This window comes from Cajanus cajan, chromosome 3, assembly GCF_000230855.2.
Source record: "Cajanus cajan strain Asha chromosome 3, NIPB_CcT2T_4, whole genome shotgun sequence".
In the NCBI taxonomy this organism is placed as follows: domain Eukaryota; kingdom Viridiplantae; phylum Streptophyta; class Magnoliopsida; order Fabales; family Fabaceae; genus Cajanus; species Cajanus cajan.
The window spans coordinates 58,333,875-58,355,432 of NC_138519.1; the positions used below are offsets into that span (position 1 = coordinate 58,333,875).

The 21,558-nt window shown below is 29.4% G+C and overlaps 1 protein-coding gene and 1 long non-coding RNA gene across 4 annotated transcripts; both read right to left on the minus strand.

Annotated features, from left to right (window-relative positions):
- Positions 1 to 1,636: 1,636 nt before the first annotated feature.
- On the minus strand, positions 1,637 to 4,076 carry LOC109793009 (homeobox-leucine zipper protein ATHB-13). The gene is made up of 3 exons (XM_020352471.3): positions 3,466 to 4,076; positions 3,010 to 3,386; positions 1,637 to 2,241 (listed from the first exon to the last, which is right to left on the minus strand). Exons 1-3 carry the CDS (start codon positions 3,575 to 3,577, stop codon positions 1,894 to 1,896), a joined length of 837 nt encoding a protein of 278 aa, XP_020208060.1. The 5' UTR covers positions 3,578 to 4,076; the 3' UTR covers positions 1,637 to 1,893.
- An 11,181-nt stretch (positions 4,077 to 15,257) lies between these two features.
- Positions 15,258 to 19,266, minus strand: LOC145955806 (uncharacterized). 3 transcript variants are annotated; one of them, XR_014432503.1, is made up of 11 exons: positions 18,791 to 19,266; positions 18,483 to 18,639; positions 18,109 to 18,348; positions 17,939 to 18,020; positions 17,749 to 17,858; positions 17,573 to 17,671; positions 17,406 to 17,480; positions 17,234 to 17,319; positions 16,448 to 16,609; positions 15,686 to 15,762; positions 15,258 to 15,397 (listed from the first exon to the last, which is right to left on the minus strand). It is a non-coding gene; the product is annotated as an uncharacterized LOC145955806 (long non-coding RNA). The 3 variants fall into 3 exon arrangements; XR_014432501.1 differs by lacking the exon at positions 16,448 to 16,609 and having other exon boundaries at positions 18,791 to 19,264; XR_014432502.1 differs by lacking the exon at positions 15,258 to 15,397 and having other exon boundaries at positions 15,418 to 15,762; positions 18,791 to 19,265.
- Between the last annotated feature and the right edge of the window lie 2,292 nt (positions 19,267 to 21,558).

Consider the following 21,558-nt stretch of genomic DNA (forward strand, 5'->3'; position numbering starts at 1 on the left):
TATTGAATTTATAAAATTTTTCATCCAAACACACTATTAATCTTTAAAAATTTTAGACTCTTGTTTTTAAAATGCGTGTTAATCACGTCCTTCAAAAAAAAAATCATTTCTTAATTTTTATCCCTCTTTTATGGAAATAGATATCACTTAATGAGAGATAAAAAAATGTTTCTTTTTTCCGAGGGACTAAATGAGAATGTGTGAAAACATATTTAACAAAAAAAAAATGTTAAAAATAAGGTTTAAATTTCCTCTCCAATATTAACTATTATGTGATATGATGCTGCCTACGTTTCCCATGAGATTAAATTTCTGAAAATACCGGGCAAGATTAAACTAAGGAAGGGGTAAAAGAAGAGTGAAAAAGAATAGAAAATAAACAAGAATTAAATATGTTTTTGTCCTTAAAAGTTTGTCTATTTTCACCTTTAGTTTTTGAACATTTTGTTTTATAGTTTTAGTCTTTAAACATTTTTCAATTTTTACTCTTAGTTCTTGAACCTTTCCTTCGGTTAAGATTTTGATCTTTGGTGTGAAGAATTTTTTGTTAAAAAAGGAAATCTTAAGAATTTAAAATCAAATAAAATTATTCATTAAAAGTGAAAATAGACATAAGTTGATATACCGAAAACATTTAATCCAAAAGATAAAAATTTAATTTTTTTTGTTTTTTGAATTTAGTGTATGTGCATGCACATTCATGATTCACCTGAGGTGAAGCTTCTACAGTTTCTTTGCATGTAGCTTTTTGTTGTGACGTAGAGACATGGGGGGGTAAAGAAAGTAATAGGTGGTGGTGACAGACAAGCATAATACAATTTAGTTTCTTTTGAGTGGAAAATTTTGACCACTTCCATCATTGGCACATTATGAACACAAGGGGAAAAGGAAAAGTGTAGAAACACAGAAGGAGAGAGAGAATGAAGTGAAGGTGAAAACATAGAGAAGTGGGTGACAGTGATCACACATGGAGTAGCAATGCAAGGACTACATCACTTATCCACTCCCGCTCCTTCCCTTGTCATGAACAAGAAAATCGACAATGTCTCATTCACGAGAATGACCATTTCCAACTCTCCTTGTTTTCTTCCCACCCTTTCCATCTCCTTGTCTTCTTCCCCTCTTGGAATGTGTGTTTGATTCCCTTTCTTTTTTTAATACTACCTACTACTATTTCTCCACATCCACTTCATTTTCATTTTTCACCCATGCATCAATGAAATCACCTTAATTTTTTTTACATCATCTTTAGCCTCATATATGGTAACTAGGGGGTTCACTCTAGGCTAGTCTCCCATAAAGTGAAGATTCAAATTAAACTGAAAAAATGTGTACATTAATTTAGTGTCTAAGAGTGTCTTGGGTAGATTGTTCTTAAGGAAAATACATATGAGAAAACAAAATAATATGCATAGTACTTGAAAAAAAAAGTATTGCTTAAAAGTACAGAGGTTTGATTCAAAAGCAAGCAAAGCTAATTGGACTAAAAAAATTGGTAAAAATGTAAGCAGAGAATCTTCCTTTATTTTAGTGGCCCCTCTGCAATCAGACACCAACAAGCACGGTCTCACAGTTAATTGGAAAAAAAATTTCATGACCCATTACTTAAAAGTTTCAAGAAAACTAGTCATATTAATTAACTGAAAAGAAAAAGGTGACTAACCCCACCCTTTATTCTTTTATATAAAAATTATCAAGCCCCCAACAGAAAAATTCTACTTGACATATCCTATTTTATACATCAAGTTTACCAAAACATGGGTTTTAATATAATAACTCATTAAGTATGGTGATCAATTGACAAAGACACCCTCTAGGCTCTAGATGATTTCATTTTCATCCGGAAAAGGGAAAACTACATTGCAATAATCTGAAACTCCCTCTCTCACTCTTTCAATTGAAATGCTGCTGCTCCAACCAAGGCCATAGGCCAGATTGATCATCAATGCCACAAAACATGTTGCTTAGGCTCTCTTCTTTGACCATGTGATCAATCTTTTGGCACTGAATTTCTGGCCTTGGAGTAGTTTGGAAAAGCTGAGCCACTCCTGTTGGTCTAGCAGAAGGTGGAAAGAGAGTTCTGCTGTTCTGCTGAGTGGATAGAGGACTATCAATAGCTGGTGTTCTTGAGATATCCAACTTGATTTCTGAGCTGTTCTCACTTCTATTGCTGCTGGATCCCTCAGTTTCTTTATTGAGGTTGATGGATTCAGTTGGTTCTCTGCTTTTCAGTGCCAATATCTGCACCAGTGAGTGGCAGCAGTGAAATTAACTAATCCAAGATAGCATTAATGTTACAACATGCAGGAAATTAGGCATGAAGTATGAAGTGTGTGTAAGAAGACTAAAACAAACGTGTCAATATCAAAATGAACCAAATGATTGTTTATTTCCAAACCAAGGAAACTATGCATGATCAATATGTAATTGAGTGGAAACTGGTCTTTATGAAGTTACTGTAGATGATTGGAAAAAGCAGCTTTGTAGAAAGTTGTCATAGTAGTTCCAGAAGTTGGTGAAGGGAAATAAAAGGTTCTGAAAGTCATGATATATTATTTTTATAAAAAGCATAATAATTAAAGAAAAACATCATGATTACTTAGCTTCATTGTACAGAATCAAAATAATCTGACATAGCAGTCAGAACTTGAACATCGCTCTACTTCTTCATCAATTAGAACTAGTTTGAATAAATTTTTCCTCAGAGAAACCCGGAGAAACAAATAAAATGAGGTAAGGAGGTAAAATGCATCGATCTTCTCCGATAAGTTAAAAAGTTAATTCATGCATCTCAAATAATGAGGTGCATAGTTTAATCTTAATTTATGAAAAGGAAGTTTGATTTCTTTTACCTTTTTCATTAATTTAATTTTCTTTTTCCATAAATATTTGTTTGAGAATTTTATCTTTTCTTCTGAGTTCTCTTCTCACATAATAAGAAGCTTTAAAAAGAATGAAACCACAATTGAAATAGTAAAAACTATAACAAGTAGGAAGAAAATTACAAACCTCAGTCTGCAGTTTTTGGTTCTGAGCTTGAAGTGCATCATTATCTGCCTTGATAGTTTCATATTGTCTTTTGAGAAGATCATAGTCCTTCTCCAACTGCTTGGTCTTCCACCTAGCCCTTCTGTTCTGGAACCATATAGCAATCTGTCTAGGCTGCAATCCAAGAGCCCTTGCCAGCTGCATTTTCCTCTCAGGTTCAAGCTTGTTTCCCAACTCAAAGCTCTTCTCAAGTGTCTTCACTTGTTCCATGTTAAGCCTCCTTTTCTTCTCTCCTGCCTGTGATCCATCATCAGATAAATCTTCCTCAGCATTGGCTTCTTCTCCAAGTTCAATCCCTGAAAATGACATAGATCTCTTGCCAAGAAAGGATGCTCCTCCTGCATCAACATTTTTATTAGCCCCATAATATAATATTGCACTAGGTTGGTGTTTTGTGCTTGTGTCTAAAGAGATTACCATGGTACTCTTGAGGTGCACATGAAGTTATAATTGAGTTGAGTGAAGGTGGAGGTTGATGGTCATCTTGGTGAGGTGTTTGTAGCATGAAATTTGCTGGGAAGAAGGCCATATCATTGCTAGTTTATCCCTGCCACTGATCTTCAATAGCTGAATGATGTTCTGATCACCATGTGTGATATATAACAAGAGAAGATTGCTGATTCTCAAAGGTTAAACTGTGTTGTGGTAAAACAACAATGACAAAGACTATGGTCTAATACACAACACCTTCTGCTAAATTGAAGAGAGTGGACATATTAATTGCTCCAAAGGATGGCTTATATAGCATATCAGTTTCTAGGTAGGGCGATTTTGTTCTCTTATGTGAATATTTGGAAAGGTTGGACCAAGTTGTTGTGGAAGCAACGATGACAAAGACTATGGTCTAATGCACCACATATTCTGCTAAGAAATTGAAGAAGATGGACAAATTGCTCTGAAGGGTGGCTTATATACCTTACCAGTTTAAGGGAGAGCCTTTTGTTCTCTTATGTGATAATTTCAAAAGGAAAAGGAAGTTGAGAGGAGAAAGAAGGGAGAAAGAGAGGGACAAGGGGTGAGATGTTTGAATCTATATATCATCTTCAATATATATCCCTGGATTTTATTTTTTTTTACTTATATTGTATTTAAGTTGCTGCTGTTAAATAAAAAAAGAAAAGTCCTATTGGTTTTATCTATTATATGTACATGAAAGGGAAAAACAATTAATTAGGCTTTCAAAACTTAAAAATATATGTGTGGAGGTTATTTGATGTCAAAATGACGTTTAGCGTTTGGAAAAAGAATAAAGAAAGAAGGATTATTTTTGGAAAGTAGAAAAAGAAAGCTAGCTTCTCTGCATCAACCTGTCTAATATTTCATTGGATTGTGTGCATGTTAAGATCACTGTTTGCCATTATTTTTCTACTGATAAATTAGTTTCTCACTGAGGAGACAGGCAGTGGGGTTTTTCTTTTCAAAGAAAGGTTGTCTTTAAATATAGTTATAGGAATTGGAATGGTAGCTAGACGCTTTTCGTGTCCATGATTCCTTTGAAAAAGCCACGAAATGGAGATTCATATATTATACGGTTCTTTAATTTGAGGTGGGTGAATTTAGAGTTTTAAAAACTGAAATGCCCCTCATGATCTTCCAATAATAAAAGCATAAACATAGTGCAGTAGATGGGGTAGTTGTTAATTGTTTCAGAGTAGCTAACCTTAAATGTTAGATTATAAAAAAGGTTATGTAATAAGAATGTAAAACAATCATACATCATCATTCAATTACTACTTGTATCTTTTATGAAAAATTTATTGATTTTTATAATAATTATTTCACAAGTCATATAGATAATATCTTTTTATTAATTTTTTTGTCGATGATATACAATTATTAAACTCTAAAAATTATATCTATGCGATTTCTAATAGATTGATATCATAAAATTATATTCCATTTCATTTTTATTGTCTCTAACTTTTACATTCAATCTTGACATTATTTCTAGTTGATGTGATATTTGAATTATTTTTAATATATTTTTCATAATATTTAATATTATTGAACTTGATAGTAGATAAATAAAAGTGACAATCTTCGATAAGAATTTAATATTTATCTATCTTTAGTATAAAATATTTTATACAGCCAATCAATAAAAAATTATAATTTATATCTTTTAAAATAATTATCATAAAAGTCATCAACAAATTTATAATTTATGATGGATTAAAATTAGATTTTAATATAAAACTACTATCACCATCAAACCTTTTTAATAGATATCATAAACTTAATATTTTTTCGATATATTTCCCTAGTTTAACATTATTGAATTTGGTGTTTCCATAAATGATAGCTATCTCTTTTTAATAGATACAAACTATGTTTGATGTCATCTAAAGAATGTGAAAGTTGAATTTCACTATCTATAAATTTTTTTAAAAAAATGTAGGCGGTGTGGTTACAAACATTTTTATGTGGATATAATTTTATGAAGAAGGAGGTTACTTAAGGGAAAGGAGAAAATAGTTGGGTATAACTGTGAATAAAAAGAAATGGATCGATATATAGTTGAGGGGTAAGAAGAGAAAGTGAAAGAGAGAAGTGGCAGGAATCTAGGGGATGGGTCCAATGAAGAGGGGCAGGGTTTGCCACCTAACCCACCAACAGGTATCGTGCATTAGGACGAAGCTCTTTCGCATCAACCATTATCCCTTAATATTGCATCAGTTTCAACCCAGCCCCTATCTCATGCATTTGTGAGTATACCTATGTGATGAGATTGAAAAGCCAAGCTAAGCCTGTTGATGCATCTTGTTATTATGACCCCACCAGAGCTGGTCTTTTTTGTCCTTTTCCCCACCATATATATCTTCATCTACTTGCCACATTGCCACTGCCTCCTCTCACTATACCTTCTGCCAACTTCCTTCCAAATGGCCTGCACTACATCCCCTTATTATACACATATCATATATCCTATTGCTTAATAAAATAATTCAAATCTCTTCAAACAATGCCAAACATCCTTTGTATGTTTACATGTTTATGCTTTGTGCAAGTGCAACCCATTTTCTTAATTTCCTCTACTACATGCCAATTTCACCATCACTCCATTTGTTAATGTCATGTATGATAATATATATGGTGAGTAAGCTAGTGCTGTAATCAAGGTTTTAAATTATGGGTATGCAGCTGTATTAAAAACTTGGATAAAAAAACTTTGTAATTTGAACATAATTATCTTAGATAAAAAAATATGTTGGAGGTTATTTTATGATATTTGTCTAAAGAGATATTTTAGAGAATTATTTTTATAAGGTTATTACACAAACATACTCCACAATAATGAAATATTATCCACTTTAAGTCTAAGTTCTCACGGTTTTGCTTTTGGTTATCACCTAAAAGATTTCTCTATCATTAAAGTATGTTTGTGCTATATAAATTGTTATTTTTTGTCTTATTTAATCAATGTGAGACTTGTTTATACCACAACAAAATACATGTAATTATACTAAAAATTGTTATCTTTTAAGACAAGTGAGACTAATGTTGCTGCGATTATAGTCATGAAAACCCTAAAAAAAATGATGTTACCACTGAAATTGTGGTCTGAGACCATTTTTTTTTTATTTTAACATTTTGGTTGTAATATAAGGTGATATTTTTTAAGTTTTTTAGTTTTTGACGAATGGTTCAAGTCGATTCATAGCAAATATAAGGTTTGGCATTGGCTATATAAGAGAGAGGGGCAGAGAAATATTAATGGTTCAGGAAATTACATTCATCTGTCCAAGCAACAATATTTATTGACTCTGATGGAAACTGCAGTGGCACTACTACAAGTTGCAAGAGAGGCTAGGGCAGTTGTGTGTGATTTTTTCTAATTTTTAATTTTGGGAATTGGATTTCACATGAAACAGTGAAAAGGACATGTACAATTTTTCTATTGATGATTGCTTTATTTTATAATTTTCATACATATGGGGATGAAATCAGTAGCCATCCAATGTGTACATCAATTGATAGTGTCAATATGGCAATGAAGCTTCATCTACATATTTAACAAGTAAAAAGTACATTCAACTTTACTACTGTTATTTTTCCGTTATTGTTTTGTCATGCATCATCTTCATCATCATCTATATATCTTGTATTTTCAAACAGCAAGTTTACAGACACATAGGACCCATGAAAGGAATTAAATTTCCAACAAATGGTCCCAATTTTGCTAAATCAGCCATATACATGCACGACCATAAGTTCTTCTTTGATTTAACGACTTCGGGACTTTACGATAAGTACATAAGTTGATTCAACATTTATAATTGATGCCGTGATTTTGACACCAATATAAATTCAGATAATTAATAATACAATCTACATAAAAATTGATTGCTGTATAGGATTTACAGCAAGTTTTCTGTATAGGAATTGAAACGTTATTTACGTAAGAATCATAATAGTGTAAATTTTACATTGCATTGTGTATATCTTAAAAAAAAATAAAAATCATCGTGTATAAATGACCGATGTAATTTTTATAACTATTACACTATTTAATAATTTTTAATTAAATGATTTTTTTTCAAAATTTAGTGTTAGATTAAAATTTTCTTACTCCTAGATCTTATATACAAAATTTTATATTAATTTAAAATGATTTGATACCTTATTAATATAAATCAAAATTTAAGTAATATAAATATATTTTAGAATATATTAAAAATATTAGTAATTTAATTACTTTTAAATTATTGTTCAATTTTAATAAAATTTGACATAAATATATAATGTAATATAAAGTTATAATTTAATAGTTTGATTAAATAATTATTTTTCAAAACTCACCACTAGATTGAATGTTTATTACTTTTAGATTATATATATATATATATATATATATATATATAATTTTATATTAAATTAATATATATATATATATATATATATTTTTTTTTTTTTTTGTGTGTGTGTATAGAGAGAGAAAGAGCAAGAGGGAAAGAGAGAGATAAATGATTCATTTAAGTCTTGATAAATTTACTTCACTCAATAACTCATGTTTTATATCAAATTTGAATGATTTAACTGTTAAATTAAAAGTTCTTAATGCATAAATCAAGTTTACAATTTTTTAAAAAATTAAAAATAATTTGATACTTTGTTTTATTAATTCAAATTGACAGATTATAATTAAAACATTTTATACATTGATTTAAATTTATATAATGAAGTACTATATATTTTAAGATCTTTTAAAAATTTATAAATTTTATCTATATATAAAGAACTTTTAGTTTAAGAATTGGATCGTTGAAATTTAATGTACAATATAAGCTATTGAGTTTTTAGGGTAAATAAATCTTTTTTCTCTCTCTATATATATATATATAATGTTTAGTAAATACAAGCCTAATCCTCATTTTGTAATTACCAAAATGGTATGTAATTAATAACTTTTGATAAGTAGGTTCAAATTAGATGAGCTTAATTTCTAACTCATTCTAGCTTTCTAATCATATGCATTCAAATATCGATGAACATATAGATCAATTAATATGATTGAATTTTGACTTATTAACCGATAATTTTAAGTTCAAATTATATATATATATATATATATATATAAATATAAAATTGTGTTAAATATTTGAAATGAGAGTTTTACTTTCATAATTTATAGTTTATACTAAAAGAATTATGCTAGAATCTTTTAACGACAAAATCACATAATTCTTTAATTGTTTCATTTGTGAAAAAATATATAAGAGAATTTTTTAAAAAGTTAAAGTGCATAAATTATTTTAAATTTATGAAGAAGAAAAATTATTCATTCTAGATTTTTTAGTCACTTTTTTTTTAGTGTTTGCTGAAAAGTATATCTAAATTTACTTTTAATCTTGTGGAAAGTTTGAGAATACAAGGTGGATTTTTTAGTCACTTTTTTTTAAACTTTTTTATTTTCTTTCCATGATTACAAATGCATCTTCAAAGGAAAAAAAATGTAACGAATAAGTATGGCCATTTGGATTTGTTCAGAGTGTGGCAAGTTTTTTGATAGATCAAAATCACCAACAACCTTATCGAAAATATTACTTCTCATAACGTCTTCTATAAACCCTCTTATTACAATATCATTTGTTTTTAATTACAATAACTTAAGTCTTAATGTATTTATTTTTATTTTCACCAACCCAACTTTAATGGTTGTATCATGTTGGCTATTGAAGTTGATAAAGGAAATTAAGTAAAGAAAATAATAAGGAGAATAAATATTAAAATTATAATTGAGATTAGGAATGTGTTTTAAATACATGAAAATTGTATAACCCAATTAATGTTGTAAATAAAATGTAAATGATGCTAAGCAAAAAGGCAGATAGATTAATGAATCTGTGTAATGTGTTGATGGGACATCAATAGGGTCCCATGAAAATGCTGCTTTGATATGTAGCCAAAGACAAGCAACTCTCACTGCTTCACATGACTTTATTAGTTGGGAACTCCATTGGCATTGGGTGGATTCATGTTCCTCTTCATTTTCTTTTTCAAATCCTCTCTAAACTTCTCTCATTAGGAGAATTATAATTAAAAATAAGAAATTTCAAAATTCAAGTGGGAAAAGAAAAGTAAAATATAAAATAAAAATAGCTAATGAATCTTCTCCTCCACATGCACTTATGCTTCTGGTGTGTTCAGTTTACTCAAATCCCATGTGCTATCTTTGCTTGACATCTCTTTTTCTAGAGAGTGTTTCCCCACTTTATTCTTTCTTCTCAATTTTTCAAATGTTTTGGGTTTTGGGATTTTCCTAAGGAAGAGATATGCTTCGATAGTGATACATCAACTACTGGTCCAGTTATGTTTTTATTTTATAATATATATATATATATATATATATATATATATATTTTTTTTTTTTTTTTCAAGGGAACAGATTGCCCATACATCAGAACCGTCCATTGCGGAGGATACTTCCTGATTGTATACATCTTGAAAATGATCATTTTTTTTATTATGCAATTATGTTATTTGATTAACTTTGCTAATGATTAGTTTATATGTAAAAGAAAAAAATTGATTGAACACTTATTAAGTGAATTTACGTTTTTTCATTTGAATCATGAGACTTCAAAAGAATGAGATCTTGAAAATGCTATTTATTGGGAGAGAAAGAGAAGTTATATTGCTTTACCGAAAGCACATAAAATAAAATAATATAATGATACTCTCGCAACTAAAGATGTAGGTAAGACCCCTTTGGTGGTGAAGAAAGTTGTATCAATCCATTCCTTTACTTATAAATGATTACAATAATTTTGGTCTTTTCGAAAAAGTTAACGAAATATTTTAATTCTTTGATTACAAATAAAAGCATTAAAATTATCCTTAACTCTTAAAAATTACTAATCAATTGCTAAGGCATAAAAGATAATATTATTTTAATCTACTAGTCTAATATTAAGCAAAAAGTATAACAGATTTAATGTTAATTTTTATGATAAACAGAGTAAATTAATATATAATTTTTTAAAAACACAACACTAATATCTTTAGAAGAGTCTATCCATGATTTTGTTTTTTTCTTTTGTCCAGAATTCCTCTAAAACATTGAATTTAAAATTTGTCTGGAATTATAGTTTATTTTCTGTATTCATCCATTGTTGAGAAATAAATATATTATCTAATGTAAAAAGAAAAACAATAAAGACCATGGAAAGATTAAGATAAGGACCGAAAAAGACCGAAAGAGAAAAAGACGGACGTCTTTTTTTCTTTAGTTCCTTTTTTTTTGCTTTCATTTTTTGAACAGGAAATCCTTAATTTAAAATAATCTTAAGTCAAAAGTAAGTGAAAATTAAAGTAAATAATTTATTACCATTATTTTGGATAATTTAATATCTATGTTACTTTTTTAAGAAAGATTATCAGTATTTTAGGACAAACAAGTTAATTAATATAATTAAAATTTATAATAAATTATATATAAGAAAATATTATGTTTTAATATATAAATTATATTTAATATTTGTATAATAAATATTTGTAATTATATAAATTATATTTTAGATTTATTCTAAATAATTTAGATTATAAGACAATATCATTTTTATTTATTGATAATTTATTTAAAAATATTAATATTTAATTCTTAAATAATTATGACAAATAAAAAATTGAATTAGATAAGAAGTTAAAATAATTCTTACAAACTCTCTCTTGTCAAATAAAAATACCTAAAAATATTTACACACAAGATAAAAGTTCATATTTAATATATATATATATATATTAATTATATAAATTCATGATATTTTTTTAAAATAAAATATCTTTTGTAATCTAAAAAATCTTAATCTTAATAATACTAAATTCAACTAAATTCAAGATAATTTTTTATATTATTTTTCTACTCATCTCAAACACATTTTTTTAACAAAAATATCAACACCCATTTATATTTTTTATATTAATTGTTGCACTCATTTTAAAATCCTTCACAAATAATTAACGTATTAAAGTTATTAACAAAATTTAAAGCATGTATTAAGTAATATGTAACATCCTAAACTTTTTAAAATTATTAAAAGGATATTTTAATTAATTAAATAGGTTTACAAATGTATTAAAGGCTTTTAAATAATTATGAGTATTTTATTAATTAAAGAAAAGTTTGTGAAATTATTTATTATATTAATTATTAGAGATAAATATATATTTTATTTATTTAAACATATTTTAATGATATATTATGATATTATTTAATTGAAGAAATATTTAGGGGTTTAGGGGTTAAATAATTATCTAATCAGAATGGATATGATTTAGGGGTGGATAATTGAGAATATTTTATTTTTTTATCTAAAAAAAGAATATTATTAAAATTAATTAATTATTTATTATGTATTATTATTTAATTATAAGAGATGAGTCATTAACTATAGCTAAAATGATTTTTACTAAAAAGTGAAATGCGGGTTAGGATTTTTAGAGTTTTGCTATATATAGATTAGTTAGACTAGAGTTGTCTCTAATAATTAACATGTATTCTTGTGGTCTAAAAAGGAGAGAGAATCAGAGGCAACCAGAGATGAACTTGGAGATTCACACCCAACATCTAATGTTAGTCAAATAGCCTCGTATAACTTAAGAGGGGGGTGAATTAAGTTTTCCAAATTTTTCTCTTATAAAACTTTTCCGAATTACTTTCTTACAAATTCAATTCCTTAGATAAATTTATATGTAAAGAATGAATGATAATGCAAACTACTCAATCACAATTAATAACAAGTAATTAAAAGTGTAGGAAAAAAAGAATTGCAAACTCAATTTATACTAGTTTGGCCAATCCTGTCGACTACATTCAGTCCTCAAGTCTCTCACCTGAGATTTTCACTATTCTTGTAAACCTTACAAGACTTGAATCCTCCAACACCTTGGAACTCTCTTTCCTTGTGTTGGGATTCAAAAACTAACAAGGAGAAAAACTTTTTCTCCTTCACAGATCCAATAATCAATTTAGAATTACAGAATAACTCTTTTTTAAGAGTAGATATACACTTTTATGATCTTAATGAACTCTTTTAGAATAATGCAAATGAATTTGGCCAAGATGTTTTTGTACATGACTTTTTCATAATAGAGTTCGTAACCTATTTCTGAAAAATTATAGGTATTTATAAACAATTATTTCTTAGATTATGTCTTTTCATAAAGAGTTGTAACTCTTTATAATTTTTCAGAAAAGATACTCTGGTAATCAATTACAAGACTTGGTAATCGATTACAACGGTTTGTAAGTTCAAAATGTTTGAAACGTTGTATCATTTAATTTCAAATTTTTGAAGTTTCATCTTGTGGTAATCGATTACAAGGTCTGGTAATCGATTACTAGAACACATTTTGTATTCAGAATATGAACTTTGAAGTTTCCTTATTCTGGTAATGGATTACAAGGTCTGGTAATGGATTACCAGAACATATTTTTGCATTGTTTCAAAAACTTTTATGTATAAAACTTCACATCAATAATTTCTTTCACAAATCTCTTTTAAGAAATGATTTGAACTATTCTTTAAAACTTTTGTTAAGTCTTTTGAAAATATTTTTACTTACTTTCAAAATATTTAAAACTTGCTTAAATTTAAAGAGATTAATTTAAGATTTTTGAAAACTTATTCTCAAGGCCAAGCATACTTGCAATTCTAAAAGATTCTTTTACATTCTTAGCTAAGTTGACAAGACTTATCTATGTAACACTTGAGATCTTGTTCTTGCATCAACTTGTTTTAGCTCAACCTTGATCCTTCTTCAATGCTTTACAATCACTTTGGCATCAATAAACATTTGTGCATATTTTCTTTCACATCTTACATTTTTTGAGGTAAGGGAAAATGAGAACCTCGCTCCAATGAGAACCTTAATTTCGTTTGTTTGTGTTTAATGCATGATGGAGTAATCTCAAAATTTGATTGTAACTATAAATGTATGCTTTTTTTAGATTCTCTCATGTTCTGATTGTGATATTATATATTATGATTCTGATTCTAATATGTGGGATTGTCTATTTTTGAATTTATGATTGCCTATGAGTTTTCGAGAAAAATCTAAGGATTAATGTAAAACAAATTATAGGATAATCAAATTTTGATAGGAAGAATTAGAGATTAGGATGAATTAATTATACTGTAGACCCCTAGTACTAATGAATTTGTGAGAACATGTTTTGAAATTAATGTTGAACTCAAGTAATTGATGGTATAACAAAGCAATTTTATAATTTAATATATGTTTTTACCGGTTGGATCGAGAGAAATGGATTTGAGTGTGAGTTGTGTTTTGTTCTGAAAATTATAGTATAAACATAGCTTGATATTTATGCTATTTTTCCATCTATAATTAACCAAATTGAGTTTCGATTGTTAGGTTAGAAATAAGACATTTGGGATTATAATTTAGACTAAAGAATTACATAAAAATGTTAAAAAATGACAGAGTTATCACTACTAGAAAAATTAAAATTAGAGAGGGAAAAAATCCGTCACTAAACTTCAAAAAATCCGTCACAAATCAGTTAGTGACGGAATTTGTGACGGAAATGATTCCGTCACAAAATTTGGCGTCACAAAATATTTAGTGACGGATTATTTTCTCCGTCACAATTAGTGACGGAATTAAGGCGTCACAAACAATATAATTTCCATCACTAATTTGTAACCATAAATGTTTAGAAATTAATAAAAATCCGTCGCAATTTGTGAGGGATTAAATCCCTCGCAATTTGTGAGGGATTAAATCCGTCACAAACTGTGATGACTCTAACTAAGTAGAATCCGTCACAATTTGCAAGGGATTAAATCCCTCGCAATTTGTGAGGGATTAAATCCGTCACAAACTGTGATGACTTTAATTAAGTAGAATCCATCACAATTTGCGAGGGATTAAATCCCTCGCAATTTGTGAGGGATTAAATCCGTCACAAACTGGGATGAATCCCTCACTAACTGTTGATGCCTAAATCTGAGGAAACCATTGTTTTTAAGAGTCTGGTAATCGATTACCTATACATGTAATCGATTACCAGACATCATATGTTCGAAATTTACTTATTAAAAGGTTCTCTGGTAATCGATTACCCATTTCTTGTAATCGATTACCAGAGCCTATTATTGAAAAAATTTCAATCAAAACAAAAATATCAAGTCTTTTTTATGAAAATGCATGATATCATTTAAAATGAAGATAAAAGAACAATACAGACATCAAGAAGAGTTCCCAAGATTAATGATGTGCTTAATCGGCAAGACAACACATGAAAAATAATGAATGACCTCTATCAGTGTAACTATGACAATAAAGCTTCATTGGAGTATATCCATAGCCATGATACTTTTCATCATTTAGAGATCAAAATCCACAAGGCACACATTTAGGCAAAGAAACCCCTTCAAACAATACACATGAAGCAACCTAATTTTACTAAGCTAGATTGCTTATATAGTGATGACCTTATACCTATCTACCAAACATACAATTAATAGAGGCAACATGTTCCAAATCAAATCATACAAAAATTCAAATACAGGGGAAAAAATAGAAAAGAGAAAACATGCTGTTTACAATTGTCCAATTATACACACACATCTACATTTGTGTATAATATACAAATCCCATGTCGATACAACTATAACTCAAAAGGGATCAAAGTTAGCATGAGAATGCACCTTTGCATCAAATATCAATGCAACAGCACTGACTAAAAGACATTCTAAGTATCTTTTCTCCTAGAAAGGAGGCAAAAAAATAAACCATGATTGCATAGTGACAGGGGGGAATATACAAACCTTGCAGGAAGGTCATAGGCATTGGTAACTTTGGCCATCCCTGTTCTACATCCACCCTGTCAACAATAAAGATATGTGATATCAATTTTATCATCATATTCATATTTCATTTCCAGAAAGCTACTTTTCCTGGCATGACATTCTATGAATTGTTGAAACACAATAATGATACAATGCTGACATCTTAGCTCAATCTCCCAGCCAAACTATTATCTCTCACAAGAAATCCAAACCTTTATTGAAGATATAGTTAGTAATCACTAAATTAATAATTTCAAATGTTATCAATATGATACATCAAACACATAACAATACATCTTTGCAGAAGCAATTTATAACTATACCAAAGTTGCACATTCTTCTGCAAGACCAGGTCCAGCTGCACATGCAACCAAGGGCTGCTGTGTGCTTCGTCCAAGATCTGAAGACAATAAATAAAGCAAGCTAAGAAATATGAGACTATTAGATCCATTAAATTTATTGGAGGTCTAGTTCTAGCCTGTTATGTAGTATCATTCTATTACATAATCAAAATTGACTACGGTGCAAAATAATTGTAGAAATTGAGAGAATTTATATGTAAATCAATTTCGAATATCACAGTAGCTGCAGGAGAGCAACAAGACAACAAGTAGAAAGAAAAAAATAAGAATCATGGAGATGACGACATCATCACAATAAATTTCTAGGTTTTAATTTTCAGGGAACCTGGAAGCAAAATTGCAATGGGAAAAGTCAAGAAGTATGGTACTACTTCAATACCATGTTGAAACTTTAGGTAGGGAAGGATCAAAAGCTAGATTTGAAATTGATATTGACTTGATGTAATAAAAAAGACAAAGCATTAGCCCCTATTTATTATAAGACTCCTGGTTTTACTAAAATAAGCAAGAGAAATATAATAAAAAGTGGAAACCAATCCTAAGAATGAAGATTAAAGTCATTCACTATCGCATAAAAGAATGAAGAAAGAAAAACAGTACAAAAATTAAAACGATCTGAAGCAGATTAAAGCCATTCACATTGCAACAAAGGTCATCAGGTTGAGGTTGAGCTATAACTTAAAAGCAGCAATAAAAAATTATTAATTTATCAAAAAAGCTCACTGTCAATTTAGGTTATACACATGCTTATTTTTGCACCAAAAGAGCCATAGTGGCCAAAATCTTTTTCACATCCAGCAGCTTCATCACTTTCAGCATGTGGCAGCACCACAAGGAAACCAAAGGATGTTCTACATGGCTTTTGGACTTGTCGCCCACAAAGATCTAAATTGCCAATAAACCTATCAACTTGCAATGAATTTGTAAATACAAGTACAAATATAATAAAACCAACCTGTTGTGCATAACACATTCGTAAACAAAAACACTTGTGTCTAATATTAAGGCAATGCACAATAAACATTGCACGGTACAATAGTAAGGCAATTGGTCCATAATATCAAGCATTTTACATTTGTAAAGCATATATATTAAATTAGGATCAAACTGACATATTGTCAAATTAGCATGCTATCCTTGGTATTTTAAGAAATCAAGTAATTTAAAAATCGGTTTTAACCCAAATTATCTATATATAGAAACAGAAATACGTGTCAAATATAAGCAAACAATTTATCCCTACTCATAGAAATCCAAGCCAAAAAAATAATTAAACTATTCCGATATAACCTATATCTTTATTGGTCAAAAGAAAACTTCCAACAAAAAAACAGGGAGAATGCCATAGCAGTATATGCCAGGGGCCTGGACTATTACTTGTGCATCATTTTCCATACCTAACAGCTATATGCAAAGGCATATATCAACACATTTATTTTTTTCTCTTTAATTTAATTTGTCAAATAAAAAAGAGTAAAAATTGTTAAGTGAAGGCAATTAAATCCTAACCGAGCTATGAAAGTTCCAGTTGCAGCAAAATTAGACTGATGCACTACACGTGGGGCAGTCATTGAAAAGTACTTCATCATATCATTCTGAAAATTATAGACACATTTATTATAATTCAATAATTATAGAAAGCTTGAGTTATGCATGATTATTCTCCAATAAACAGTTCCACCTCAAGATCTTGAATCTGCTCAATACGTGAGTCCTCAAACTTAAACCTTCGAACCACCATTCTCTCTCTATCTTCCTGCATGTAAGGAAATCCAGATGATAGTCCAACCACACTTATTTTTAAGATTTTAAGCAATGTTTGGTATACCCAACTTCAGAAAACAATACCTTATTACAATCCTTGATATTTAACAAGGCTTGAGACTGGACCGCTATATCATGAACAGATATTAATTCAGACTTGACGCCCTTTATTGCCACAGCTCTCTTTTGAGATGATGAAACAAATAGTTAGAAATCCAAACTAATATAAAAGTAACTAACTAAAAAATTAATCAACATACCAAAGATACAACTCTATTTCCATGTTTTGAAACACCATTGGCAGTTGATTTCCCAACCTTTGATTTTGATGTTGCATTCACCGAAACTGTTCTAGCTGACTCAAAGGACTCTGACACAAACATTGGAGAGGAAAAGATAAGCACAAATTTACAATGATTCACAGAGAAGAATGAGCCAAAGAGAATGTACCTTGAAAAGCTCCATATGGTTTCAACTTCTCAAGAAGTAGTGTCAGTGCTGGTCCATTAATGTCTTTAACTATCTTTTAAATCTAAACAAATAAACAATTCCAAGAATCTTGGCATCACGTGAATTTTAATGAAACAAGGGAAGAAACCAGTATTTTCTCATACACATACCATGTCATGTCCACTAACTCTAAGTATCTCATTGATGCAAGCCTCTGTTGCCTTGCGAACATCAGAGGATTTATCCTAAGAAGAAGCCTTCATACATTTTGTTCCAAGAACGATTGCATTGTAGCCATTGAAAAGCGCATCTACAAGTGGAGCTACCCAATCATCGTATATTACAGACGACCGAGATCCCGTACTACCATAAACATAGTCATAAGTGAAAGCGTGTGACCCAATTTGCACCTACACAACAATTTCGCACATGCTTACAAATTCCAACATACACTAAATCCAAAAACATCACATAAATTGAGTGAGTAAGAGCAAATGCAACATACAACATGAACAGAGCATTCAAATCCAAATGGAAAACACACCTGAGGTTCACCAGGGACGACAGAGATGCAAGCTGTGCACCCGACCATAAGCTTTGACGTGATCAAAGGCCGAATGTTGACAGCAACCCGCACGCTCTGCACAGATTCAGAATTCTCCTTCTCAAACCAATTCAAATCAGCCTCGGGACTGGAAACCCTAAAACACAATCAAATCGCAAATGTTAATCTCACTTTAACTCTCGCTCATTTCTTTCAATCTCGCATATCAGCGAATGATTGTGAAAGAGTGTGGAGTGTGGGAGCAGGTGAAGTATCAAAATGGAATTTGGAGAGTGAACTTTGCTTACCTCCTGCGAAGGCGAGGGTGTCGTTGACGTAGTGCTGGAAGGCGTTGGCGCAGTCGCGGTCGAAGGAGACGAGTTGGCAGTGGGGATTCTCCTGGTGCGTGACGCGCATCTGCTTGGTCATCTTGAGACTGAAGGAGTCGGCGGGTATTTGGTCCCAGCCGTGCGGAACCTTCAAACCACTCCCATTGTTGGGTGTGTTCTTGATTTGACCGTCAGTGTAAGAAGGGGGAGTTATGCCCAAGTTAAGATCAAGAAGCAGCGGAGGGAGGAGGAGGCAGCGGAGGGAGGGGGAGGCCGCGAGGGAGATGCGGTGGAGGAAGGAGAGGGCGGAGAGGGAGGGAGAAGCGGTGACGGAGAGGGAGAGGGAGCGGGAGAGGAAGGGGGTTAGGGTTAGGGTTTTGGGGAAGACGCGAGAGAGGATCTGAGCGGGAGAGGAAGTGTGTAAAATATCTTATCTTTTCTACATTTTATTTTTCATTTTTATTAACTCATCTCTTATACTTCATCCATGATTATTATTTTATTTTTCTTATAGTTTTATAAATTTTATTTTTAATTTTTAATTTTTATATTTGATAGCTAACTCTCTCCACAGGGATCTCTTAATGTTTAGGGATTCATTTATTATTTCTAATTAAGTGGAATTGTTTATGCTTTAGGGAAATTTTATTAACTTTACCTTTGAAGAAGCAAATTTCACCTAGAGTGCCCAAATATTTTTCTCCACATTGCTAACTGCTAACTGCTAATGTCTTGTTCTAGGGAAGCCGGCTGGGATGGAAAGATAGTGAATGAGTCGTACCAATGGGTAGAGAAGGTAGTGGCGTTCCAGCCAGAGGTGAAGCAGTGGCAATCTGCTGTCAGGGATGGGTTACAGGCACACCGCTGCTGATCTTCTCCAATTTTACCTATGGTTTTAGAGGGAAACTAAAAATTAATTAAATATTTTTATCAAAGATATTGATACAGATTTTAGATTTTATTTACTATGTTTTATAATCAAAAGAAATCCAATATTAAATCAAAACATAATAAAAATTATAACTAAAATCACAATAAATTTTTTAATATTAAATTTAGTCTATATTAAAATTAATTAAATATTAGTATCTAAGAAATTGTTGCAGATTTTAAATATATATTTTAAAGTTTTTATTTTATTAAATTAATTGAAAATAAATTATATTTGATCACTTTTTAATAAAATAAGTGAATGATAATGAATTAACTAAAATTTTGAAATATATTTTAATTAAAAAAATTATCAATACAATAACTAAAAGTTTTATAATAAATAATGAAATTAAATAAATGAAATCTTAAAATGATTATTTTTTTATGATACTAAATTAAATATTCTAATTATTTTACAATAAATTAAAATGAAAAGATAATAAAATATCTTAACTGATACTTCAAATAAAATATATTAAAATATTATAATCAAAAGAAATTCAGTATTAAATCAAAAGATTATAAAAATCATAATTAAAATTATATTAAATATTCTGATATGACTCAATGAAGGGTTTCAAGATATCTTGTTTTCTTACTTTTTTTTCCTTCATTTAGAAGCAATTAAAGTTAAAAAAAATTATTAAAAACTTGTAAATTATCCTAATCACTTTTAAATCTAAATTACATTAATTTATAGTTTGTTTTTAAACATAAAAATAAAGAAATTAAAAGATATTATTTTATTAACATAAAATAAGAAACTTTTAATTTTTTAACTAAAAATTTACACTTTAAAATTATAAAATTATGACATTAGAAAGACATTTTTCAATAAACAACTAAACTAAAAAATAACAAATCAATAACTTAGAAAAATAAATTGACACTTCTGATTTCTTTACTTTAATTTATAAGTTTTTTTAAAATTTATTATATTATAATTAAATTATTAAATTAAAAAATAAATATTTTAAACTTTTCTAATTACACATTCATTTTTAACTTTTTTAGCTAAAAAATTATATGCTTAATTGTATTTTTGATCTTTCAAGTATTGCAATTGTGCAATTTTGATCCCTAAGATTTTAATTGGGTAATTTTAGATTACAATTGTGCAATTTTGGTCCCCAACCGTTCCTCCGTAGACCTCGCGGCCCATCCAGTCGGTGTCGAGACACGTTTCAGTCACGTAACGGGCATTCTCGTTCGTCCTCCCTCACCCTCACCGGAATCTTAAGCGTCAAAAGGAATCAAAATGATGCAAACGGGATTTAGGGTTCACTTTGGAGGCACAGGAATCATCACAGGATTTAGGAAACATTAAGGAGCCATGTACTGATAAAGAGGGTCTTTTTCTGATTCTTTTAAGAGGGAAATGAAAAGATTGATAAAGAGGGTTTAGGGATTTCTTTTTCTGATTCTTTTAAGAGGGAAATGAAAAGATTTTTTTATCTTTTGAGAGGGAAGTACTTGTAGAGTCACATACTAATTTCTTTTTGTTTTATCTTTTAGAGAAAAAACATTTAAGTGGAAAAATATTTTTTAATTAGAGGAGATTATAATAGTTATTTTTTTCATAATGTTAAATTAAATGTTCTAATTATTTTATAATAAATTAAAATAAAAATATAATAAAATATATTAACTGATATTTCAAATAAAATACATTAAAATATTATAATCAAAAGAAATTTAATATTAAATCAAAAGATTATATAAATCATAACTAAATTTATAATAAATATTCTGATATTAAATTTATTATATATTAAAATTAATTACATATTTGTATCAAAGAAATTGCTATAGAT